Source organism: Leptopilina boulardi, unplaced genomic scaffold (assembly GCF_019393585.1).
Source record: "Leptopilina boulardi isolate dan_hultmark-lab unplaced genomic scaffold, ZJU_Lbou_2.1 LbouV2_399, whole genome shotgun sequence".
In the NCBI taxonomy this organism is placed as follows: Eukaryota; Metazoa; Arthropoda; class Insecta; order Hymenoptera; family Figitidae; genus Leptopilina; species Leptopilina boulardi.
The window spans coordinates 1,989,837-2,013,470 of NW_026137972.1; the positions used below are offsets into that span (position 1 = coordinate 1,989,837).

General features: G+C 24.0%; 4 protein-coding genes across 6 annotated transcripts in view; 1 reads left to right on the plus strand and 3 right to left on the minus strand.

Annotated features, from left to right (window-relative positions):
• LOC127288918 (synaptotagmin 1-like) overlaps positions 1–942 on the minus strand; it is a 28,544-nt gene extending 27,602 nt beyond the window's left edge. For all 3 annotated transcript variants that reach the window (XM_051316627.1, XM_051316625.1, XM_051316626.1), the window contains exon 1: positions 680–942. The gene's annotated coding sequence lies outside the window, so the exon portion shown is untranslated. The remainder of the gene's footprint in view (positions 1–679) is intronic.
• A 5,207-nt stretch (positions 943–6,149) lies between these two features.
• Positions 6,150–15,065, plus strand: LOC127288917 (out at first protein). The gene is made up of 4 exons (XM_051316624.1): positions 6,150–6,471; positions 9,020–9,133; positions 11,497–11,815; positions 13,860–15,065. Exons 1-4 carry the CDS (start codon positions 6,376–6,378, stop codon positions 14,159–14,161), a joined length of 831 nt encoding a protein of 276 aa, XP_051172581.1. The 5' UTR covers positions 6,150–6,375; the 3' UTR covers positions 14,162–15,065.
• Positions 15,066–15,465: 400 nt separating this feature from the next.
• On the minus strand, positions 15,466–18,447 carry LOC127288915 (chromatin assembly factor 1 subunit A-B-like; the record flags this gene model as incomplete). Its single annotated transcript, XM_051316621.1, has 3 exons — positions 15,466–17,258; positions 17,635–17,757; positions 17,845–18,447. Coding segments are annotated over 3 exons (1,500 nt in total), but the record flags the coding sequence as incomplete, so codon positions are not given.
• On the minus strand, positions 18,440–19,485 carry LOC127288916 (uncharacterized). The gene is made up of 2 exons (XM_051316623.1): positions 18,914–19,485; positions 18,440–18,740 (listed from the first exon to the last, which is right to left on the minus strand). Exons 1-2 carry the CDS (start codon positions 19,464–19,466, stop codon positions 18,457–18,459), a joined length of 837 nt encoding a protein of 278 aa, XP_051172580.1. The 5' UTR covers positions 19,467–19,485; the 3' UTR covers positions 18,440–18,456.
• Positions 19,486–23,634: the final 4,149 nt, after the last annotated feature.

A 23,634-nucleotide genomic window follows, 5' to 3' on the forward strand; every position in this document is an offset into this window, starting at 1 on the left:
TTATTATTATAATACTACTACTACAACTACTACTATTATTATTATTATTGTATAAAAATACTGGACAATAAAAATTTTTTTAAAAATAAAAAAAAATTGTTAATGAAGACTTGCAAGACATTTACTGAAAAAAATTGAACCCCCTCCCATCCCCTATATTTAGCATCGAAGTTAGATTAACGATAAACCCTTCTGGGTTAATTAATCAGCTAACTAAGACAAGGAATAAACTGTCTTTAAAGATTATGCCTACATATACATACCTATATGTATACATATAGATATATATTTTAACCGTAAACTCGAAATTGCAAGATATCGATCGCAATCGTAAGGAATGAAAGAAAATAGGATACAAATTGAATCACCTACTTTTCCTCCTACACACACACACACATAATATACATATATATATATATCGTTAATATTGTCAATTTCCAATTTCTGCATAGATTTTTTTTTCAAAAAAAAAAAGGGGCGGGGAAATTGGGACTCAAGGTCACTGGTAAATAAAAAAAAAAAAACCACCCCCCATTTTCCAGGGCAAAAAAAAAACATTAAAAAATATATATTTTCAAAAAAAAAATCGGTTTAAAATTTTTTATTAATCAGAAATTGATAATTGACCTTTTTTCAATGAAGAAAGAGGGTAAATTGTAAGGCTCTCTAAAGTACTCACGATTTATATGTCGTCGTCGAATTGTCCAATGGAAAACTTGGAACAAAAAATACCCAATTTTTTTTTTCTTTTTTTTTTTTTAGACAAAACGAATTACACGCACTTTGGAATAATTTTTATTGAAAAAAATTGTCCTATTTTGTTTATTTATCATTAAATGAACATTTTTGTTGAACGTTTAGAAAAAGAAAGGCTCGCGCGATGAACAACTTTGGGGAAAATCTATCCGTGGCACGTCCTCTCTCTCTCTCTCTCAACTTGAGGATGGACAAGAGTGCGCCTGATCAAGAGTTGAAACTAACATGGCCGCGCAACGTCGACGAATCGATAAAACACGTTACGTTTTCACAAACGTCGACGACGTACCACAATCTCAAAAACATATACATAGACGTACACATGCACACACACATTCACCTGGAGACAGAAGCGAGACACGAGCAGGATCGGTTTGAGGATCATCAACTATACATTTAATAATAATAATAATAATAATAATAAAATTATATATATATATATATAGCATCAGTTGAGGTATTTGCTTGAGAGACACAAAACAATTTCCGCCTCTGAGATTTATAATCCTCGAGATGATTTAAAAGGTTAAGTCTAAAAAAAAATTTTAAAAAGAAATTATATATATGGGCCATTCTTTATCAAAAAAAAGATTTGATAGATTTAATAGAACAGATTTAATTAAAAAATCCATAATTAATTATGGGCTTAAATTACTGCAAATGTTGTCTATTTTTTTGATGCCGTATGGTACTTTTTAAATATTAAACATGGGACCTCAAATGTTAAAAAAAACCTTCAATATAATCGAAAAAAGTAATATTTTTTTTAAATATAAGGTTAAAACTTATTTTTTAAAAATAAAACTCAATTACCGGCACAGAAATCTACATTACCGACTGATGGTAAAAGTAGGAAAAATGATAATATAAAAATACCGACATAGAAATCTACATTACCCTCTGATGGTAAAACAGAAAAATGAAAATGTAAAAAATGACCGACATAGAAATCTATATTACCGACTAACGGTAAAACAATAAAATGAAAAACTGACAAATTATCGACATATTTTCATTTTTCTGGTTTGTCATCGGTCGGTAATGTAGATTTCTATGTCGGTAATTTTTATATTTCATTTTCCTGTTTTACCATGAGTCAATAATGTAAATTTTTGTGCCGGTAATCGATTTTTATTTTAACAAAATTTTTTTTGTATATTATCTAAATTTTATATAAAATTATTAAACATCGTGATATAGACTATTTTTATATTTATATAATTTTTATATTTCATTTTCCTGTTTTACCATGAGTCAATAATGTAGATTTCTGTGCCGGTAATCGATTTTTATTTTAACAAAAATTTTTTTTTTGGTATATTATCTAAATTTTATATAAAATTATTAATCATCGTGGTATAGACTATTTTCAAAATTTGAGTTTTGAATTTTTTGAATACAATTTTAATACACATTAAGAAAAAAGATTTTCTTTGAATCAAAGAAATTTATCCATTATTATAGGGTCAAAGAAATTATTTCTTTGATTTTACCAAAATTGTTTTATGATGATATGAAAAATATATGGTAAAATGGTATGGTAAAACAGAAAAATGAAAATGTAAAAATGCCCGACATAGAAATCTATATTACCGACTAACGGTAAAACAATAAAATGAAAATCTGACAAATTACCGACATATTTTCTGGTTTGCCATCGGTCGGTAACGTAGATTTCTATGTTGGCAATTTTTATATTTCATTTTCCTGTTTTACCATTAGTCTATAATGTAGATTTCTGTACCGGTAATCGATTTTTATTTTAACAAAATTTTTTTTTTGGTATATTATCTAAATTTTATATAAAATTATTAAACATCGTGGTATAGACTATTTTTAAAATATGAGTTTTGAATTTTTTGAATACAATTTTAATACACATTAAGAAAAAAGATTTTCTTTGAATCAAAGAAATTTATCCATTATTATATAGGGTCAAAGAAATTATTTCTTTGATTTTACCAAAATTGTTTATTTGAATCAAAGAATTTTTTTTGAGAAATCTTCCACCACATTGGATACGCCATTATGAATTTTGAATATCTGCGAAACCTAATTCGTAATCAGTGACACATTTTAATTTTTTTTCGCCGTCAAGTTAGAGCCGCCATTTTGGATTTTCAAAAACTAATTCTAATTTTTTATTCAGTAACCTCAAAAACCTTCTGGTAATAAGATTTAGGGGAATTTAATAAATTTTAATTGTTTTGACTGCCATATTAGAGCCGACATTTTGAATTTTGTAAAATTAACTTAAAATTTGCATTCAGCAACCTCAAAAACACCATGTTTATAAGATTTAGACAAATTCAATACATTTAAAAATTAAATGTCAGATTCATAAATATAGCGACCGCCAAAAACTTCTGGTAGGAACTTTAAAGCGAATTGAAATAGTTTTTAAAAAAATTGTTCGACATATTGAAGCCATTATTTAAAATTTTTTAAATCTAATTCAAAAAAACATTTAGGCGAATTTAATGACTTTTAATTTTTTTTTACCGCTATTATTAATTTTGAACAAATTTTTTTGGTCTATTATTAAAATAAAAAATTTTCCCAATTTAAAAGCATAAGATTCACTTGAAATTTGTTCCTCAGAATTTTTTGGGATCGCTGATTACGAATTCGGTGTCAATTTTTCAAAATTCAAAATGGCGAATCCAATTTGGCTGATGAATTTTTTTTTAAATTCAATTAATTCACTCGAAATTGGTTTCTTGGGGGTTTTTGGGGTCGCTGATTACGAATTTGAAGTCATATTTAAAAAATCCAAAATGGTGGCTCCAATGTGGCGGACACAATATCAAAAATCATTTAAATTGACATGAAATTTGTTACTCGAGGGTTTTTTTTGGGATCGCTGATGACACATTCGTAATCATTGACTCCAAAAAACCTCCGAGAAACGAATTTCAAATGAATTTCTTAAATTTGTAATAATTCGTCAACAATATTATTAAATACACTAGAACTATATATAATTAAAATCTATTTAATTTAAAAATTATTAATTTAGATATAATCAAAAAGAATTGTTTAAGAAACTTTTTTTTTGCTTGAAAAATTTATATATTTAAACAAAAAAAAAAATTGAAATTTCCTAAAAAAACATTCTAGTTTTGATATAATGCACAGTGCAAAAAGAGAAATGCGATTTTTTTTAAACTGCAGTCTACAAAAATTATTTTTAATTATATCATATTTTGGGTGAAATTAAAATTTTAAACAAAAAAAACCTGTTAGGGAAAATTTTGAGAGGTTGTGAAAAGTTAATAGGATATGATATATTGTTTGAGATGAATGTATATAAGTGTGGGTATATAAAATGTCTTTATGACTCTTTATCAAAGGTTTTGACACTTTAAGTGACTTTCACGATCTAAGGGATAAATTACACACTTGATTATTTATTATCTTAACAAATTGAGACAAATTTTTCTAAATTCGTAAAAAGTGAAGAAAGTAAAAATTTAAATTTACAAACAAAATATTATATAATTATTATTATTTTACAAAATAAGTTTCGGTCATTTATATATAATACACATAATTTTACGATAACAAAATTTTTATTTTATCCGGAAATTTTCTAATAATCAAGTCAAATTTTTTAAATGTTCAAATAACAAAAAGATTGAATTTCAAAAAAAAATCAAATAACAAAAAAATCAAATTGTTAGAAATTAAAATTATCAAAAAATCGAGTTATTAAAAAATTCAAACTTTTAGAAATTCGTTCTTCCGGTAATTCGAACATTTAAAATTCTATCCTTTGGTAATTCAAACTTTTGAAAATTCGAATTTTTAATTCTTATCTTTTGATAATTCGAACTTTTGAAAATTGGATTTTCTGATAATTCGAACTTTTTATAATCCGAATTTTTTAAAATTCGAACTTTTAGTAATTAGAAAATTTTGAAAATTCGATCAATTATACATTCAAAATTTTAAACCCTATCTTTTGATAATTCGAACTTTTAAAAATTCAATTCTCAAATAATTCCAACTTTCAATAATTCGAATTTCTAAAAATTCGAATATTTTATAATTCGAATTATTAAAAATTCGATCTTTAAGTAATTCGAACTTTTGAAAATTTGTTTTTCTAATAATTCGAACTTTTTATCATTCAAATTTCCAAAAATTTGATTTTTCATTAATTCGAACATTTGAAAATTCGATCAATTAAACATTCGAATTTTTAACCCTTTCTATTTTGATAATTCGACCTTTTGAAAATTCAATTCTCAAATAATTCCAATATTCAATAATTCGAATTTCTAAAAATTCGAACATTTTATAATTCGAATTATTAAAAATTCGATCTTTAAGTAATTCGAATTATTAAAAATTTGTTTTTCTGATAATTCGAATTTTTAAAAATTCGAACTTTTAGTTTTTAGAAAATTTTGAAAATTCGAATAATTATACATTCAAAATTTTAAACCCTATCTTTTGATAATTCGAACTTTTGAAAATTCAATTCTCAAATAATTCCAAATTTCAATAATTTGAATTTCTAAAAATTCGAACATTTTATAATTCGAATTATTAAAAATTCGATCTTTAAGTAATTCGAACTTTTGAAAATTTGTTTTTCTAATAATTCGAACTTTTTATAATTCAAATTTCCAAACATTCGATCTTTAAGTAATTCGAACTTTTGAAAATTCAATTCTCAAATAATTCCAACATTCAATAATTCGAATTTCTAAAAATTCGAACATTTTATAATTCGAATTATTAAAAATTCGATCTTTAAGTAATTCGAACTTTTGAAAATTTGTTTTTCTAATAATTCGAACTTTTTATAATTCAAATTTCCAAACATTCGATCTTTAAGTAATTCGAACTTTTGAAAATTTGTTTTTCTAATAATTCGAACTTTTTATAATTCAAATTTCCAAAAATTCGATCTTTCATTAATTCGAACATTTGAAAATTCGATCAATTAAACATTCGAATTTTTAACCCTTTCTATTTTGATAATTCGATTTTTTAATAATACGAATTTATTTTTATAATTTGAACATTTTATTTTTTAGTAATTAGAAAATTAGAAAATTCGATTTGTCAGACATTCGACGTTGTAATCCCATTTTTGAAAATTCGAACTTTTGAAATAACAATTTTTTAATAATTCCAATTTCTTGATAATACGAATTTCTAAAAATTCAACATTTCTGTAATACGAACATTTAGAAAATTCAATTTTTTTTAGTAATTCGATTAAACGACTATTCAACATTATGAAATAAGATCTTTTAAAATTGATGATTGCAACTTAATTGAATTTAAATTTGGCGCCGAAACTACTCTTCAACAACTGGTGGATTATTCGAGAATTAAATTTTTGAAATTGATTCCAAAGTTCACTTTTCCTTCTCACCGTGAACGCGCGGCGCTAGCTGACAAAATCGACAAAATGGCGTGAGTCTAGTTTAGGTTATATAAAAAAAAAAAAAAAAAAAAAAATGCCAACTAACTCAATCATATAAAAATATTAATACATCATACAGTTCTTTTTTTTACGTTTTTGCGTTTATAAATAAACGCATTAAGTTTAATCAGTGATTAATAATGTGTTTTCAATTCAAATGGAAGTGAAACAATACAATGAGTTTGTTCAAAGTATTGTTTTCGACTGTTTTAGTCTTTTATTCACTCCTCAGCATTTGTACAACTCATTTATTAATAAATGTTAAAAATCAGGTAAGTTATATTAAATTTTATTTTTTTTATGTATAAGAAATTAAATTTTGTTTTACACACAATTTTTTGGTTTATTATAATTTTCTTTGTAATCTTTATAGATCTCTGACGTGGATGCTGTGTGCTGTATCTTGTCGTTTTAAATATATATATATTAAACTCAAATAAGACGAGATCTGAATTATTAAATTTTATGGTTTAAAAAATAAAATTTATTTGATTTTACAAAAAAAATTTTCGGAAAATAATTTTTAGATTCTAACCTAAAAAGAATTTAATTAAATTTAAAAAAAAATTAGTCATATGAATATATTTCTCATTTGATTTGATACTCTCTAAATCTGAATTAGTAAAATTTTACTAATTATTAGTAACTTTTACTAACAATTAGTAAAATTTAACTAATTCAGAAGCTATTATTAGTAACTTTTACTAACAATCAGTAAAATTTAACTAATTCAGAAGCAAAAAGTGAGTCACTAATTCAAATTAGTAAAAAATTTTACTAATTCAGATTTAGAGAGTATCAAATCAAATGAGAAATATTTTCATAAGACTAATTTTTTTTTTTAATTTAATTAAATTCTTTTTAGGTTAGAATCTAAAAATTATTTTCCGAAAATATTTTTTGTAAAATCAAATAAATTTTATTTTTTAAACCATAAAATTTAATAATTAGTAACTTTTACTAACAATTAGTAAAATTTAACTAATTCAGAAGCAAAAAGTGAGTCACTAATTCAAATTAGTAAAATTTTACTAATTGTTAGTAAAAGTTACTAATAATTAGTAAAATTTAACTAATTCAGAAGCAAAAAGTGAGTCACTAATTCAAATTAGTAAAATTTTACTAATTGTTAGTAAAAGTTACTAATAATTAGTAAAATTTAACTAATTCAGAAGCAAAAAGTGAGTCACTAATTCAAATTAGTAAAATTTTACTAATTGTTAGTAAAAGTTACTAATAATTAGTAAAATTTTACTAATTCAGAAGCAAAAAGTGAGTCACTAATTCAAATTAGTAAAATTTTACTAATTGTTAGTAAAAGTTACTAATAATTAGTAAAATTTTACTAATTCAGAAGCAAAAAGTGAGTCACTAATTCAAATTAGTAAAATTTTACTAATTGTTAGTAAAAGTTACTAATAATTAGTAAAATTTTACTAATTCAGAAGCAAAAAGTGAGTCACTAATTCAAATTAGTAAACATTTTTACTAATTCAGATTTAGAGAGTAGGGCAGAAATTTTATGTCCCTAAAGTTTTGAACGTTCAAAATAAACAAAATTTTTAGTTACTTTTTGAAATTTTTTTATTTTAGTATACAAATTTTTAATTTACATTTTAAAAAATGAATTATTAATTTGAATTAGTAACAGTTTTGACTAATTTGTAGTAAAAAAAAAAACTACTAATTGCTAGTAGAAAACTACTAATTCATTAGTAAGTCGTCTTTTTTACTATTTCAAATTAGTAAGCCGATTTACTCCATGAATTAGAAGTTTAATTTTTTTACTACAAATTAGTCAAAACTGTTACTAATTCAATTGGTAAACGAATACGCACTCTTTCATTAGTAGAAAACTACTAATTCAAATTTAGATAGTAGAAATACGGAAATAAAATTTTTTCTGCAAATTTTTTTTTAAAGATTAAATTAAAATTTTTTATTTTTTAAAATTCTTCTTAATAAAAAAAAATAAAGTCACTTTAATTTTCGTTTTTTACCATATCTTAGAAAATTGTCAATTTTTAATAAATTTTTCTTTGTAAAAAAATTTTTTACCTTGACAAAGGAAGTAACTAGAAATTTTTTATAAATAATTGCGATTTTTTTATTCTTTAAAACCCCCTTAAATTTTAATGATCGAATGATTTAAAATTTTTTCAATTGCATCACATTTGAATTTTAAAAACACTCAAAGTGGTAAAAAAAAGAAATTCTTAATTTTTCAACTATTTTGGAATTTGTATTTAAAAAAAAAAATAAAATTTTCGAAAATCCATACAAGATTCTAAAAAATTATTTAAAAAAAGCATCTGAAAAAAAAATTGGCGAAGAAAATTCAAAATTTTAAATGTAATTCAATATTTCAGAGGAAACATTAATGAAAGTTCAATTTTCCTTTCCTTTTTTTAAAAAATAAAAATTTTTGAAAATTCTACTTTTGTTTGCGTTTATTATTTAGAACACAGAGAAAAATTATTGAAAAACGAATAAAGTAACTTTTACTAATTTAAAAGTAAAAACTGAACTGTCCGAATTTTCTGCGTATTTCTAAAAATTTTTTCTCCAGAAATAGTAAAATTTACTCCGAACATAGTTAAATTTACTCTTTAAAATAGTAAAAATTATTTCGGAAATTGTAAATTTTACTATTTCTGAATTAAAAATTGCTAAAAATTTCGAACAGATCCGGGTTTTACTTTTAAAGTAATAAAAGTTACTTTATTCGTTTTTTCAATTTTTCTCCTTGTAATAAATATTAAATTGTTTCAAATGTTTTTTGAAAAAAAAAAGAAAATTAATAATTTCCTTTTATTTCAGGGTGGCGATATTTTGTTAGAAACTATTTCGTCCAATGTGACTGATGACACAATAACTTTAGAATTTCAACGATCAGACGGAACTTTAGTGACTCAATTAATAGATTTCCGAAATGTGAGTTTTTATTTTTTCAAATTTCTGTAATTTTCAAAAATTTCTTTTTTTAATTTCGACAATTTTTAAAAGCAAGAAAAAACAAATTATTTAATGCGGATGGAAATTAAATTTTTAATTTAATTTAAGTACACTAAATATAAAAATTTTATAAAATTCATTCAAAATTAAAATTCCAAAGAAATTGAAAATTAAAAAAAACTACTTTTAAAATAAATAAAGAATTATTTAAATTTACAAACGAAAATGAAAAAAAAAATGAAAAACGACAATGCTGAAGTACGCAACGTTTATGATAAACGATTTTTAAAGAAATAATTTTTTAAAATTAAAAAATTCTACAATTTTTTGCCTAAAAAATATTTTTTGTAGTTTTCATTAAACAACAAATTATTAAAAAAAAAAAAATATTTTTTATGCAAAAAAATTATAGAATTTTTCATTTTAAAAAAATTATTTCTTTAAAAATCGTTTATCATAAACGTTGCGTACTTCAGCTTGGTGAAAAATGGATTAATATTATTTAGACTTTTAAACAAAATTTGTAGGAAGTAAAATTTAAATTTTTTAATTAAATTAAATTTAAATTTAAATTTTAATTTTAATTTTAATAATTTAATTTTAATTTTAATTTTAATTTTAATTTTAATTTAAATTTTTCTATTTAAATAATGATTTCAAAATTTTTCGAATTTTTTTGAGTTAAAATAAACCTAAGAATAAATTAAAAAGAGTTTATTATTTTAGAATTCAAAATTTTTATAAAATATTAAAAATTACAATTTTTTAAAATATCCCAATAAAATATTGAAATTGATAATAATTTGACGTCTCCTTCAATAAAATAATTTTTTTTTTAAATCGCAGTACAATGTACAATTTTAACCCGAAAAAATTGGAAATATAAAGTTGATTTGTAAATTTGTGATAATTTTTTTTTAAATTCTTTAAGAAATTGCATTCTTTACTTATCATTTTTTTTAACATTGAACCTTAAACTGTAAAATACCATTATCATGAAATAAAAATTGATTAAAAATTATCTTTCACTTTGTCATATCAACTTAATGTATTTTTTCAGTTTAGAGTTATTTTTATTGAATTGATAATTAAAAATTATTGATAGAAAAATTTTCAAGACCATTGAGACTATAATATTTACTCTTCACTAATATCACAATCTAAATTTCTCTGACTTCATCTGATATTACCTGATATTAAGGGGAGCATGAATATCTCATAAAAATCATTAGCTAGAATTTTCATTTGTATGAATTTCATTTGACAGAATTTTTTTTAGACGAATTTTCATTTTTCGAATTAGCATTTGAATTATCTTCTTTGTAAACGAAATTTTATTCAATTTATTAAAATTCTCATTCAACAGAATTTTAGTTATTCAAATTGTTTAATGTCAGAATTTTTAATTTATCGAATTTCCATTTGTTTGAATTTTTATTTACACGAATTTTTATTTGATAGAAATTCTAAAAAATTTAAATTATAATGCTTTAAAATAAAAAGTTAGAGGACAATAAATTTGTTAAAATAAAAATTATGTTAAATAAAAATTCGGTACCTAAAAATTATGTTGAATAAAATTTCGTTTACAAAGAAGATAACTCAAATGCTAATTCGAAAAATGAAAATTCGTCTAAAAAAAAATTCTTTCAAATGAAAATTCTAACTAATGATTTTTATGAGATATTCATGCGCCTCAATATTAATATTAGTTTTAAATTTGAAATTCCCGCATTAAAAAAAATTTGTTTCCTCTTACGATAATGTAGATTTCCAATTGAGTTACACTTCAACTCTTCATAGTTTAATTCCATTGTGGCTCCGGGATCTTAAAAGCCTTAAAAGGGCACACGCGCCATTCACTTAAACTTGCGCTTGTGCCTTTTCAAGATTCGGAGCCTCATTTTTTGCCTAAAAATAAATGACGCCTAACCACGTCACCATGTTAGAAATTTTTCTGTTTTATTTTATTATAAAATAATTAATCTAAATATGATCAAATAGGTAAGTTTTTTAATTTTATCAAATTTTTAATTTTTAATTTTCAATATTTTTAATAATAATAATAATTAATAAGAAATAATAATTTTTTTAACAAAAAAGTATATTATTTATAATAAATTAATAAATAATAAAAAATAGTAAGAAATAATAAAAATAATAATAATAAAAAATAAGGAAGGTGTCGAATTGTACACGAATTTTTAAGTTTCAAACAAAAAAGTTTAGTAAGAAAAATTTTGTTTAAAATCTCGTTAAAGATTTTTTTTTTTTTTGTTAAAACCGTTATAAATATTAATTAGTTATAAAATTAATTTTTTTTTATTATTAAATTAAAACAGGAAGTTCAGGTGATAAAGGCATTAGTGCTGGGCGAAGAGGAACGAGGACAAAATCAATTTCAAGTTATGTGTTTTGTAAATCATTTTTACAAATCAGATTTTATTTCCTCCGATGCAATATCAAAATTGCGACAAAAAAATCCGGGCACTATTCGCGTTGCCGAGGAAGATAAGGGACATTCTAATTATACAATGAATTTGTTTCTCGATGTTTTACAATCAAAAGTCATTTCAAAACATGTCGGTGTACTTTGCGCTGACGCTCAAGATTCCACGTATACACGCAACGAAGATCTCAAACAATGGATTCAAAGACCAGGTTTGTTATTTTTTTTTTATTTTTTCCAAATTTCTACTTTTTATATCAATCATTTTTTTTATGAATAAAAAATATCTTTTTAGGAATATAAAAAATATAATTTTAATGAAATTCTTCACAAATTCAATTATCTTAAACTATTTTTCAATTCAAATTTTTATAAAATTCAATAAATATTAAAAAATTTTTAAAATCAACAAATAACATTACAAAAATTTCCATTCAAAATAAATAAATTGAATAATAATAAAAATAATAATAATTTATTACATAAATTGAAATTGAATTATTTTCGAAAATATTAAATTAAATCCTTCTAAAATTTAATTATTTTTAAAATTTTCCATCTAAAACTTTTTGAAATTTAATAATATCAACTATAACTTTTCCGAAAATAAATTTTTTTAAATTATTTTTATAATATTCTTCGCAAATTTAATTATCTAAAAGTATTTTTCAAATTAAAAACTTTCAAAGTTTAATTTTTTTTTCTCTCCAATTTCTAATAAATTCTTTTCAGCAACTGAAAATTTTCATTGAAAATTTCAATTAAAAATCTATTGAAGTTTAATTATTTTCAAAAATATTCATTATAAATCTTTGAAAATTCAATTACTTTTAAAAAAATATTATCTAAAAAACTATTTGATAAATTATTTTCAATTGTGTAAAATTTAATTATTTTTTGAAATTTAATATAAAATCTTTTGAAATTCAATTATTTCTGCAAAATTTTTAATAGTAACTTTTTCAAAATTCAATTATTTTTAATAATTTTTAATATTTCTTTTAAAATTAAATTATTTTAAAAAATTTCAAATAAAAACTCTAAAATTTAAATGTTGTCAGAAATTTAAAAAAAAAAAAAACTATATCAGTTTAAATTTGTAGAAAGTTTATTTCAAATTTCAAATTTTCTGTAATTAAATTATATACAAAAAATTTAATTTAAAAATCTATAAAAAATTTCGAAATTTTTTTGACCATTAAAATTAAAAATTATGGCAATATTTTAAATTTGAATAAATTATAATAAATAAACTAATTAAAAATAAACAAAATAAATAATTATAAAATAAATATCTGATTTCAAAAAATTTTTTTTATTTTAATGTATTTTATTAGAAATAATTATTTTTTAGAGGAGAATTTTCAATTTTCGAATTTTTATTTCTATGAATTTTAAATTAACAGAGCATTTTTTAATACGCCGAATTTTCATTTTCGTCCGAATTTTTATTTGTACAAATTTTTAATTAATTAAAATTTTTAAGATGTCGAATTTTTATTTGTACGCATTTTTAATTGATAGATTTTTTAAGACGCCGAATTTTCATTTGTCGGAAATTCAAAATGTCCGAAAAAAAGAATCGACTGAAATATTTCGGTATAATTTTCAAAAATTGACCAATTAGAAATTATCAAGAAAATCGTGAATTGTTAATTTTCAAAAAATTGTGCCGAAATCTTTCGCTCGATACTTTGTTCGACCATTTGTAATTTCCGACAAATGAAAATTCGGCGTCTTAAAAAATCTATTAATTAAAATGAAAATTTTGGCATCTTAAAAATTCGATCAATTAAAAATTTGTACAAATAAAAATTCGTACAAATTAAAATTCGATGAATTGGAATTTCTGTCAATTAAAAATTTGAATCACATAAAATTCGATTGAATGAGAATTCTGTTAAATTAAAATTCGATTATATTAAAATTCTTTCAATTAAAAAGTCATGTAAATTAAATGACTGTAAAATAAAAATCCTACCCAACAAAAATTCAGTAGCTAAAAATTTTATTAAATAAAAATTCGTATAAAAAGAAATTCTATATTAAATTCTAATTTGAAAAATGAAAATTTTCCTAAAAAATAATTTATTTCTAAAAAAAATTCATTAAAATAAAAATTCTAAAACAACTTTGTTTTGTGCCTCAAAGTCAATTCAGAGGCCTAACTTTAAAGAAATATAAGTAAAAATAAAAAAAAAAAGAAAATACATACAATTTTTAAATATAGAATAAATTTTAATTCGCTTATTTTAGGAACGTCCGAAGTTGCCTTGACATCTGCAGTGCGAAGTTTTTCCTCAACACGTTCGGAAACAAATGATATTAAATCATATTTAATATCAAAATGTTCCGACACATCGAATTTATGGGCGCCTTGTACATGCTCCTTGGAACTTTGCATTGGTTGGTATCCCTGTGGACTGAAATTTTGCAAAGGAAAAGGTGAGGGTAAAAAAGCAAGTAGTTTATATCGTTGCGGTATTAAAACATGTAAAAAATGTTTTATTTTCTCCTATTACTCGAAATTAAAACAAAATTGCCTCTGGGATGAATGACACATGCGTGCTTCCTAAATTTTCGAATTTATAACTTTTTTATAATAATTATTGATTATTGTTATTATAATAATAATAATAATATGAGTGTCATAATCGACGAATTTTTTTTCCGATTTAGACAAAAATGAGAAATGAAATTTGAAAAAATGCCTTTTTGAAATAATCCAAAAAATAATTGGATAATCAGAGCTTTTAGAAAAAAAAAATTTCTTAATTTCTTGAAGATTTTTTTTTCATTTAAAAATAATTATTATTATTCTTGCTCTCTAATTTTTCTTTCAAGAATTTTGAGAAAAATCATTTTATAAACAATTTTTTACATCGACTTTAATGGAACTTTGTTCTATTTTTTATATTTCTACTTTTGATTGTATTCAAACATTCCTTATTGCATTTTGTTAAAACATTCCACAATTTGTTTCGATTTCAATATTATTTTCTCAAAGAAAATCCGTTTTTTAAATACAAAAAACAAGCGTGTTTTTGAATTTATAAAATCTCGTCACGCTGTGTTTAATGTTTGTGCCATTTTATCCTAGTTTATAGTAATATTTGACCCCGTTTTTTTCTGCTGTATTTCAAAATTTGGATTTTCTTTATTTTCCTGTTTTTCTTTTGTTTTCTTAAAAACGTGAGAATTTATTGAAAAATCAGTCGACAATATTTCATTAGGATTGAAAATATTATAAAGATGAATGTTTAAATCAGATTTTTTTCAATGATAAGACTGCCGTTATTTCTGTCCAGAAAAGAGCGTAATTATAATTCCAATTTTTGTTTTCATTTAAAAATTTTAGTTTTCTTCTGTAATTTCAATTATAGAGGATAGAATTAACCAAAAAAAAAAAAAATGAAAACGAGTCAATACGTGTTATCTAGTTAAGAGTTTAGAAAAATAGAAATCAGATGTAATTTTTTTTAATACATTTGAAAAAAGTAGTTAATCTCAGAGCGATTCAGGGAAAAAATAATTTGGATACTGTTTTTATTTTTCTTTTTTTTTTATATTTGTCCTGAAAAAAATACTCAAATATCGCTCTGTGTGTTTTTTGAACAAATAATATCAATTATTGATAAAAAGACAAAAGGGAAATTTAATATTAAATATTAAAAGAAACTGTACATAAAAATAATGTATATATAAACCCTAAAGAATCGAATTTTGTAACTGGTGTTTTGTAGTTTGATAAAATTAGATTCATTTTAATTATAATTATTAATACGAATTTGATTTTCTCGACTAATTACGAATATTCTTTATTTAAATGTTTATTATATATATATATATATATCTAGGGTAACTGTGGGTATTACTGTGCTTTTTTTGTATATGCTAACTTTGCAAAGCTCAATTTAACCTCAAAAATAAATCAAATGTTGTTATTCCAATTGTAGATAAAAGTTTAATTATTAAATTTAATTAATCATTAAACTCGAGATTAGTTTGGCACTTTTTTTATTTAAAACATCCATTTAAAAAATAATGGCAAATGCGTGTGTTACTGTTAAAATGTCGGTATTTCTGTGCGGTAATTACTAACAAAACGGCAATTACTGTGCTGGCATTACTGTTAAAATCGAGCTGCATGTCGAGCTGCGCATGTCACAAGAATTTAACCTCATTGGTTGAAATATAGCGGGCTTATTCAAACTAAATTTTGTTTCAAAGTTTATTTGAAACAAATTTATTTTTTATTATGTCAAATTATGTTTATAATTTATAAAGAAAATCTTCTTTCAAAAGCCAAATTATTTAATAAATAAGATGTAGAATTTTGTGGCCAAATGGCTTTATTAACTATTAAACAAGCATCATATTCTACATCTTATTTATTAAATTATGTTTACTACGTCAATAAATTGAATAAATAATTAAAATTTTTTAAATAAATAATTTTCCCATTATTACAACTTTATTGAAAGTAACATATTTTTAATATGTCAATATGCACATATATTTTAGTAATTGGACAACTTATATTACATATATGTGACCGTCCACGACAAAACATAAAACATAAATAAGTAACAAACTTTATTATAATGAATAAATAAAATTTGAGTCTTAAATACTTTTGGTAGATATCACAAAGTATTATATAAATAGATAAAAACGTTAATCGAAGATATCACAAAGTATTATGACACTTATGAGCATATAATTATCCTTAAGTAAAAAAGTTTGATAAATAAAATTTGAGTCTCGAACACTTTTGGCAGATATCACAAAGTATTATGCCATATTAGATATAAATCTTAATCGTAAATATCACAAAGAATTATGACATTAATTAAAAATATATAAGCTTTAATCTTTTAATCACAGATTTTGATTTAAATTTACTTGTCTTTCTTGCAAATCACGAATCTGTTTTTCTATTTCTCGTCTTTCTTTCTCTTTGGCTAATTTTTCGTCTAAAGCTTTTTTTTTCTCTGTTATAGCTGCAAATTTTTCTTGTTGTTTCAAAAGCTTCTGTTTTTCTTTTTCAAAGCTTTCCATTTCTTTTTGCTGTTTTTTTTCCTCTCTTTTCTTTTGAAGTTCTTCTTTTATTAATTTAGATTTCGCCTTTTTTTCTATTCTCGCTTTCTTTCTTGTTTCTACAGCCTCAATTTTAATTCGCTTCTCAGTTTGTTTTGTGTCCACAATTTCTTGCCATTGACTTCCGGTGACGACTGAAGGATGACGCACTTTATTTATCCTTTTCTTATTTTCATTTTTTAATAAATTATCAGATGGCCAAAACAAAAACTTCTGATGCACAGATTCTTCTGATATTACCGGTTTTTGTTCATGAAAATTTGTAATGTCGCAAAGCGGATTAACTTTTAACTTGTTTTTGGTCAAATCAAGTGGTACATCGAGCTCTGGAGAATCCTTTGATAAGACAATATCGTTGGAAATCGATTTATTCTCTGCAGAATCATTTGATGCTAAGAGAATACCGTCGGAAATCGAATCATTGTTTGTAAAATCATTAGATGCTAAGACAGTACCGTTAGAAATCGAATCGCTTGGAATATTTTGATTGACATCTACTTCTAATTCCATTATTACACATCCATTTTCAATGACAGCATTGCTTCTTGACTTTACCTAAAAACAATTATCTAATTGTAACCAGCCGTTTTTTATAACAAAAAATACATTACAATTTTCAATACAAAAAAGCTGGTTTTTTATTAATAATTTTTTTTTACAATTCAATAAATTCAATGTAAATTTAAATATTAAATTCAAAAATATCTTTAAATGATATTAAATTATATGACAAAAGCTAGTAAGAACAATTAATGTTAATAATTCAATATTTTATCAATGTGTTATTTCAATCTAATAAAATATGAATTAAAAATATTGATCAACTTATAAATATTATAAATTGATATATGAAATCGTAATTTTTAAAATCTAAGTAAATATAAAAATGTTTTCAAAACAAGAAATGAATTATTTAATTATATGCTTTTACATTATCTGAATTTATCGTAGATTTAACATTTACTCCATTTAGCATCTTGTGACCCCGAGTGGTGTCAATAATTTCAGTTATATCAGAAACAATGTCCATGGGCAAGTCCAACCTTGAGTCATTCTGAAAATAATTTAATAGTTTAAGAATATGCAATAAGTAACGAAAATAAATATTAACATTTAAATTACTTATTTATTATCCATATACCTTTTGATTATTAAGAGTGTTCGATAAACCACCTGATGGGTACGATAATTTGTACCATATGTTAAAGAGTTCCTCATCTTTTACGTTTCCTCTCCAAGTTGGACTTTCATTTAGTCGAAATGCCTCTATTTGATCTTGCTTTAAAAATTTTTCAAACACTTCCAAGGAGTCTTGAACTGTTGAGGAATTACATTGCGAAACCTGAGAACTGTCTTCTGACAATGAATCTGAGTCTCCAATTCGTTTAAGGACCTTAGTGAAATCAATTGCCTCAACATCGAAAGGACATAATCCACTTTTTTTGAACCCGTTTCGTAAAACGGTTTCTAGATTCATTGAATCTAAAGTTTCTTTTAGCAAAGGGGCAAACTGAGACTTTTGAATTCCGACTGCAAAGGAATTTCGACAAAATGTTTCAACTTTTTTCTTCCAATTGGCCTTCAAGGTACGAAATAGAGAAACATCCAATGGTTGCATTATGTGCGTGGCATTTGGGTGCAAGGCGATTAGCACTATTTGCTTTTCGGAACAGAATTTACTTAAGTATAACGTGATATGCGAAGCGTGACCATCAATAAACATAATTACTGGACGTTGAATATTATTTTTTGTTTACCACGGTTCGTAAACATTTGCGATGTACTCGTAGAAATTTTCAGATAACATCCACCCAGTTTTTGAATAACCAAAAGCATAATCGGCAGGCGCCATTTTAACACAATTATTTGGTAGCGAATTCCCAGTAAATAGAATAAATGTCGGAGCAAGGTTACCAACAGCATTGGCTGTCACTAGAGTCGTAATGTTTTCTTTCTCATTATTGTTTACGACAGTGAACACGTTTTTCTGACCCTTTGGAGCGAGAACCGATGAAGATATTGGATTTAAAGCAAGTCCTGTAAATTAATATGTATTTAAATTGTTTAAATATCAAAATGTAAAAAGTGTTTTTATATTACTCAAAGCAAATTACTAATTATTTAAATCTTTTCCTAGTGATAAATTCAATTTTTTTTATTAAAGTATAAAACAATTTAAAAAAAAGTACTTATAAATTTATTATTATTACCTGTTTCATCACAGTTAAAAATTCTATTTGGCTCTAATGACAAGAGATTATTTTCAACCAAATATTTCGAGATTTCTTCAAACCATTGACGCAAACTATACTCTGAAACTTTTGCTCTATTCAAACAAACTTTTTCCGTAACTCTTGTCGAAATTTCTGGATTACGCTTCAAAAACCCATCATACCAAGCTCTACCTGGTATATTGTCAGTAAATGGATTTTTTTTCTTCGTTTGAACACAAATTCGTCGAACACTGTCCACCAGCTGACTTTTAGATACAGGAAATCCTTTTTCACAACAGTGAATGATCCAATTCACTAACTCTTTTTCTTCATCTGCAGTAAATACAGTCGAAGGACCAGGGTTTTTATCGGCATACAGACCTAATCTTTTTGCCCTAAGTGTTGAGCCGGGAATGTCATATGTCCGAGAAACTTGTGCAACTTTTTTCCCGTGTCGAAGTTCCTCGAGAGCGAGAGCTAAGGTTTCTTTTGAATATGAAATTCTTTTCTTTTTCGTTCGTTTTTCTTTTTTCTTTTCTTCACTATCCATATTTTTCTTTTTACTTAACTAATCTAATTAATTAACTAATTAAGTAATTAATTAATTAACTAATTAATTAATTAATTAAGCTGTCCATGAGAATGGAGGTTAGAGAAACGTCAACAAAAAGATTAGGTTACCTTTGCGGCGAGTTGCGCAGTAAACGTATTTAAAAATGACAGTAATGCCAACAAGCAGTGAAATTATTGCTGGTAATACAGTTATAAGAAATATTAATTATAAATAAATAATATAAAGATAAATTAGTATTTTTTTAAAACATTGAAGCATACTTAATTGAGTAATAACACTGAATTGTGTATATTATTGAAAATATTGAAAATATTAACGCTTTCGAATAAGTGTTCACGGCAGCCATATTTGATAATTTCATGGAATTCAATCATAATCAATTTTAAATATAAATAATTAAATAACCAATTGATGAAATGCACATTTTTATTGACTATTCCATTAAGTAAGATTTACAATAAATTTTGTAATTATTTTGAAAAAAAAATATATTTATAAATTATATATAATAATAATTTTTTTAAAATGACAGTAATACCATCACGCACAGTAATACCCACAGTTACCCTACGTAAAATTATCTGTGTCTGAATATTAAATTTTAGAGTCAAAATTTTTTAAATGGGACAATTAAAATTAACCATTAATATTTCTTTGCATAATTTTCAACAAAGCAGTAAATTAAAAGGATTTGTAAAATTATTTTCCAGACTTATAAGTGCTAATACAGGTTTTTTTTCTTAAAAAAATATTTTTTTCAAAAGTTACGTCTCAAAGTAGAGAAATAACTAAACAAATGAAATTTATTTTGATGAGAAGTAAAATTCGATTAATGGAAGGTAAAAAGAAAAATTTATGTTACTTTGTCAAGTTGCGACGTTTTGATGGTTTACCATCTTCTTCAGGCTAATTTATTTAACAATAACATCTTCTTTTACGCAGTAGTTGAAAGTCTTCTAAATCCTAACGAATATGAATTTGCGCTGAGTTGCAGTACTTGAAAACTAAGAAAATTCGTATATGATGACGATGCGTAACCAAAATCTGAACTGATCTCTCCTGAAAAATGTCCTTTTTATAAAGGATTTTCATAAAAAAAGAAAGAAAAATTTTTCATGTTACAGAGTCTAAAAGTAGTAATTTGATTAGACTAAAAACAAACACGATAATTGAATTATTTAAAAATTCATGATTTAATTTCCCAAAGCTAATGGCTGTATACTGAATGAGTCAGGGCAAAGATATTAACTTAACTAAAAAATTTAATGAATAATAATTAACGAATTCCTCAATCAAAGAAGATTAGTTTTGCTATACTCTTTTTTGGTTCTAATTCTTCATGTTCCAACGTAAATTCTGGTTGATGAAGGTTTAGCTAATTATTTAAAGTTTTCAGAATTTGATTTAGAAATTTCTAAATTGATTTTTGAAGACCTTGTTATTTATTCACTATTATTAATCACGTTGATCTAGCCTGCAACTTCTGTTCAGTATTGCAGTTTGTTAACCAGAAGTTTCTAATGATTAATGATACGATCCGTCTAAATATTTATTTTCTATTATATTAGTGTTTAGAATTCATGGATCAAGTTTATTATTCGAAATTCTCTTATTTTATCATCAATCAGAGATACTTTTTAATAATCCTAATTCGTTTGTATCGATTCGCAGAAACTTTTTTCTGTTCTAGAAAGAGAATTTGATAGTTTTAATGCAGAATTTGGAATTTAATATATAAATTTGGTAATGTGCTGAATCCACCTTAATTATTTAATTTTCCATTGCATATGGGATAAGCTTCATGATAGGTGGTTTGACTGGAGAAAACTTTGATTTGGACGCTTTCTTTGAAATCTCCCTCTACGAAATGTTTTGGGTTTTTCTTCTTCACTAAAATAGTATACTTCATATAATTCGTATAAGATTTTAGCTGCAGAATGTTCTGATTCCCTAATTGTTCTGCTCTCATTCTCCTATTGCCGCAAAAACATTGTAATCGGGAATGGGTGTCCTTATACTCAACTGGTACTTTTATATGCCAATGTGCGAAAAAGGCTGCATCTTCTGCAGTGTTACGTCCGTCAACGCAACATAGTAAATTTTAATTTATTTTTGAGTCTAGACTCATTGTCCACAACTCATTCATTGGTTTGAATCATTCAAATTGGTTTGTTTTATTTAAAGGTGAATTTAAAAGGATTGAAAAGATAATAATGCACTAAATACACTGTAATCTTTTCGGAAGGTATTTAATAAAAAAAATAATGATCAAATCTTTTTAAGGATTGAAGGAACTAAAATGCGTAACTTAATTGCACTACGTCCTTCGGAATTAGAAGTATGACAAAAAAATAGATGAGAGGAGAAAAGTTATTTAATATACCATAAAAGTACTTACTTTTTTCTTTTTATTTATAATAGCTGAATATTGTTGAAAACTCGTTTAAATTTGGATCTTAGATGTTTGGCTTCGTATTTATTGAAGACGATGAATTAGAATGATCAAAAATTTGACTCGTCACTTAAGAAATTTAACAATATAAAATTCAACTTGAAAATTAAAACAAAGAGTTAAAATTTAGAGACTTGGAAGAAAATCCATACTTAATTTTTTTAGTTGGGTGGAAATTTGGGGATGAATATTTTTTAGAGTGGGAAGTTAAAAAGATGAATGATTGGATTTTTTTATGAAACAAAATAGAAGAACTTATCTAAAAGAAAGATGTCATTGGGCCTTTCAGGCCCAGCCTTTGCTAGGGATGACTTTGCGTGGGCGTATCTTTAAGATTATGGTGTCTTGAACAAGTGGGGAACTATAGTTTACACTATTTTTAAAAGATGGAGCCAAGATTCACTTTTTAAACGAATTTTCAAAATTACAAAGATTCTTAAAATTATTTATAAAATACATCATTTTATGATTATTTAATTACATAATATTGAAAATTTACGCATTTAATTACACACACATACTTTTTTATAAAAGAAAGTTAAGTAAAATTAATTATATATAATTAAATGACAATAGTTAAAAACTTTTTATTACATATAAAATTTCTATTACTCATAGTCTAAATGATCAATTATTTTCATAATAATGTTTAAAACTTCAATATTAATCTAAATTGTTAATTAAAATTTAATTAATTTCATTTTTTTTAGGAATTTTATTATATAATTATAAATAATAAATTAATTTGAAATTCCAAACATTAATAGTAAAACTTAACTAATAATTAAAGAAATATTTTGAAGAATTATTTAAAATTATTTAGGATTCACTAATTCAACGTATGAAATGCTATTTTTAAAAAATAGAAATAAAACGGACTTTGTAACCTAATATTTTTTATACTTCTTATGACTAACAGATTTAATTTTTGACAGTAGAAACTCTTGGATTTATCATGGGAAAGTGATAAGATAGGAAAAGACCCCAGCAGTCAACATCTTGGAGGATGTACTTTAGAGTTTTTAAAAGATTTTATGACTGTATTGAATTTTCCAAATTTGAAAGTGCATCCCACGAGTGTAGACTACTTTAAACTAAGGGAACGGGATGAGTAAATTTACTGCAAAATACATTTAACAAACTTTATTAAATACATTTGAGTTGAGAGAAGAATCTTCGTTTATTCCAGAAAATCATCATTGATTGAAATAATGAATGAAAATTAGTCTAGAAATAGACTACTGGAAAAGAAAAGATTTGGATAAACTCACCCACTGAGATATTATAGGTTATTTTTGTGTATTTGCTGTCCGGAATACAGGCGTCGGCAACAAAACAAAACGAACAGCTGCGTCACTGGTTTCCATACGATGATGCCTTCGATTTTGAGTGATACTGACAAAATATGTCAGGAGTTCTTCACACAGAGGGAAAAATCTCTATTGCTCTCTCTCTGTTAGATAAAAAAAAATTATTACATTTTTCATATTCATTGATTCACCTACTTTATTAAAACCTCATATCCTTGTCTAATTAGGTTTTTGTTATTTAAAAATTGTTCTATACATTCAGCTCATTAGTAGCTGTTTCACCTCCGTACTATGGTACATTTGAGAACTGTTTAATACATGCTAAACAATCAGATGCTTTCCATCGAGGTGTAATTAATTCTTCTCTACACATGTGGCAATA

What these genes read in the sequence shown, in the direction of transcription:
- LOC127288916 (XM_051316623.1), bottom strand. Translation starts at nt 19,466, where the DNA reads ATGGATAGTGAAGAAAAGAAAAAAGAAAAACGAACGAAAAAGAAAAGA. An exon ending in TTTTAACTGTGATGAAACAG is followed by an intron (nt 18,741 to 18,913) that starts GTAATAATAATA and finishes ATTAATTTACAG; the next exon opens with GACTTGCTTTAAATCCAATA.
- LOC127288917 (XM_051316624.1), top strand. Translation starts at nt 6,376, where the DNA reads ATGAGTTTGTTCAAAGTATTGTTTTCGACTGTTTTAGTCTTTTATTCA. An exon ending in TAATAAATGTTAAAAATCAG is followed by an intron (nt 6,472 to 9,019) that starts GTAAGTTATATT and finishes CTTTTATTTCAG; the next exon opens with GGTGGCGATATTTTGTTAGA. An exon ending in ACAATGGATTCAAAGACCAG is followed by an intron (nt 11,816 to 13,859) that starts GTTTGTTATTTT and finishes CGCTTATTTTAG; the next exon opens with GAACGTCCGAAGTTGCCTTG.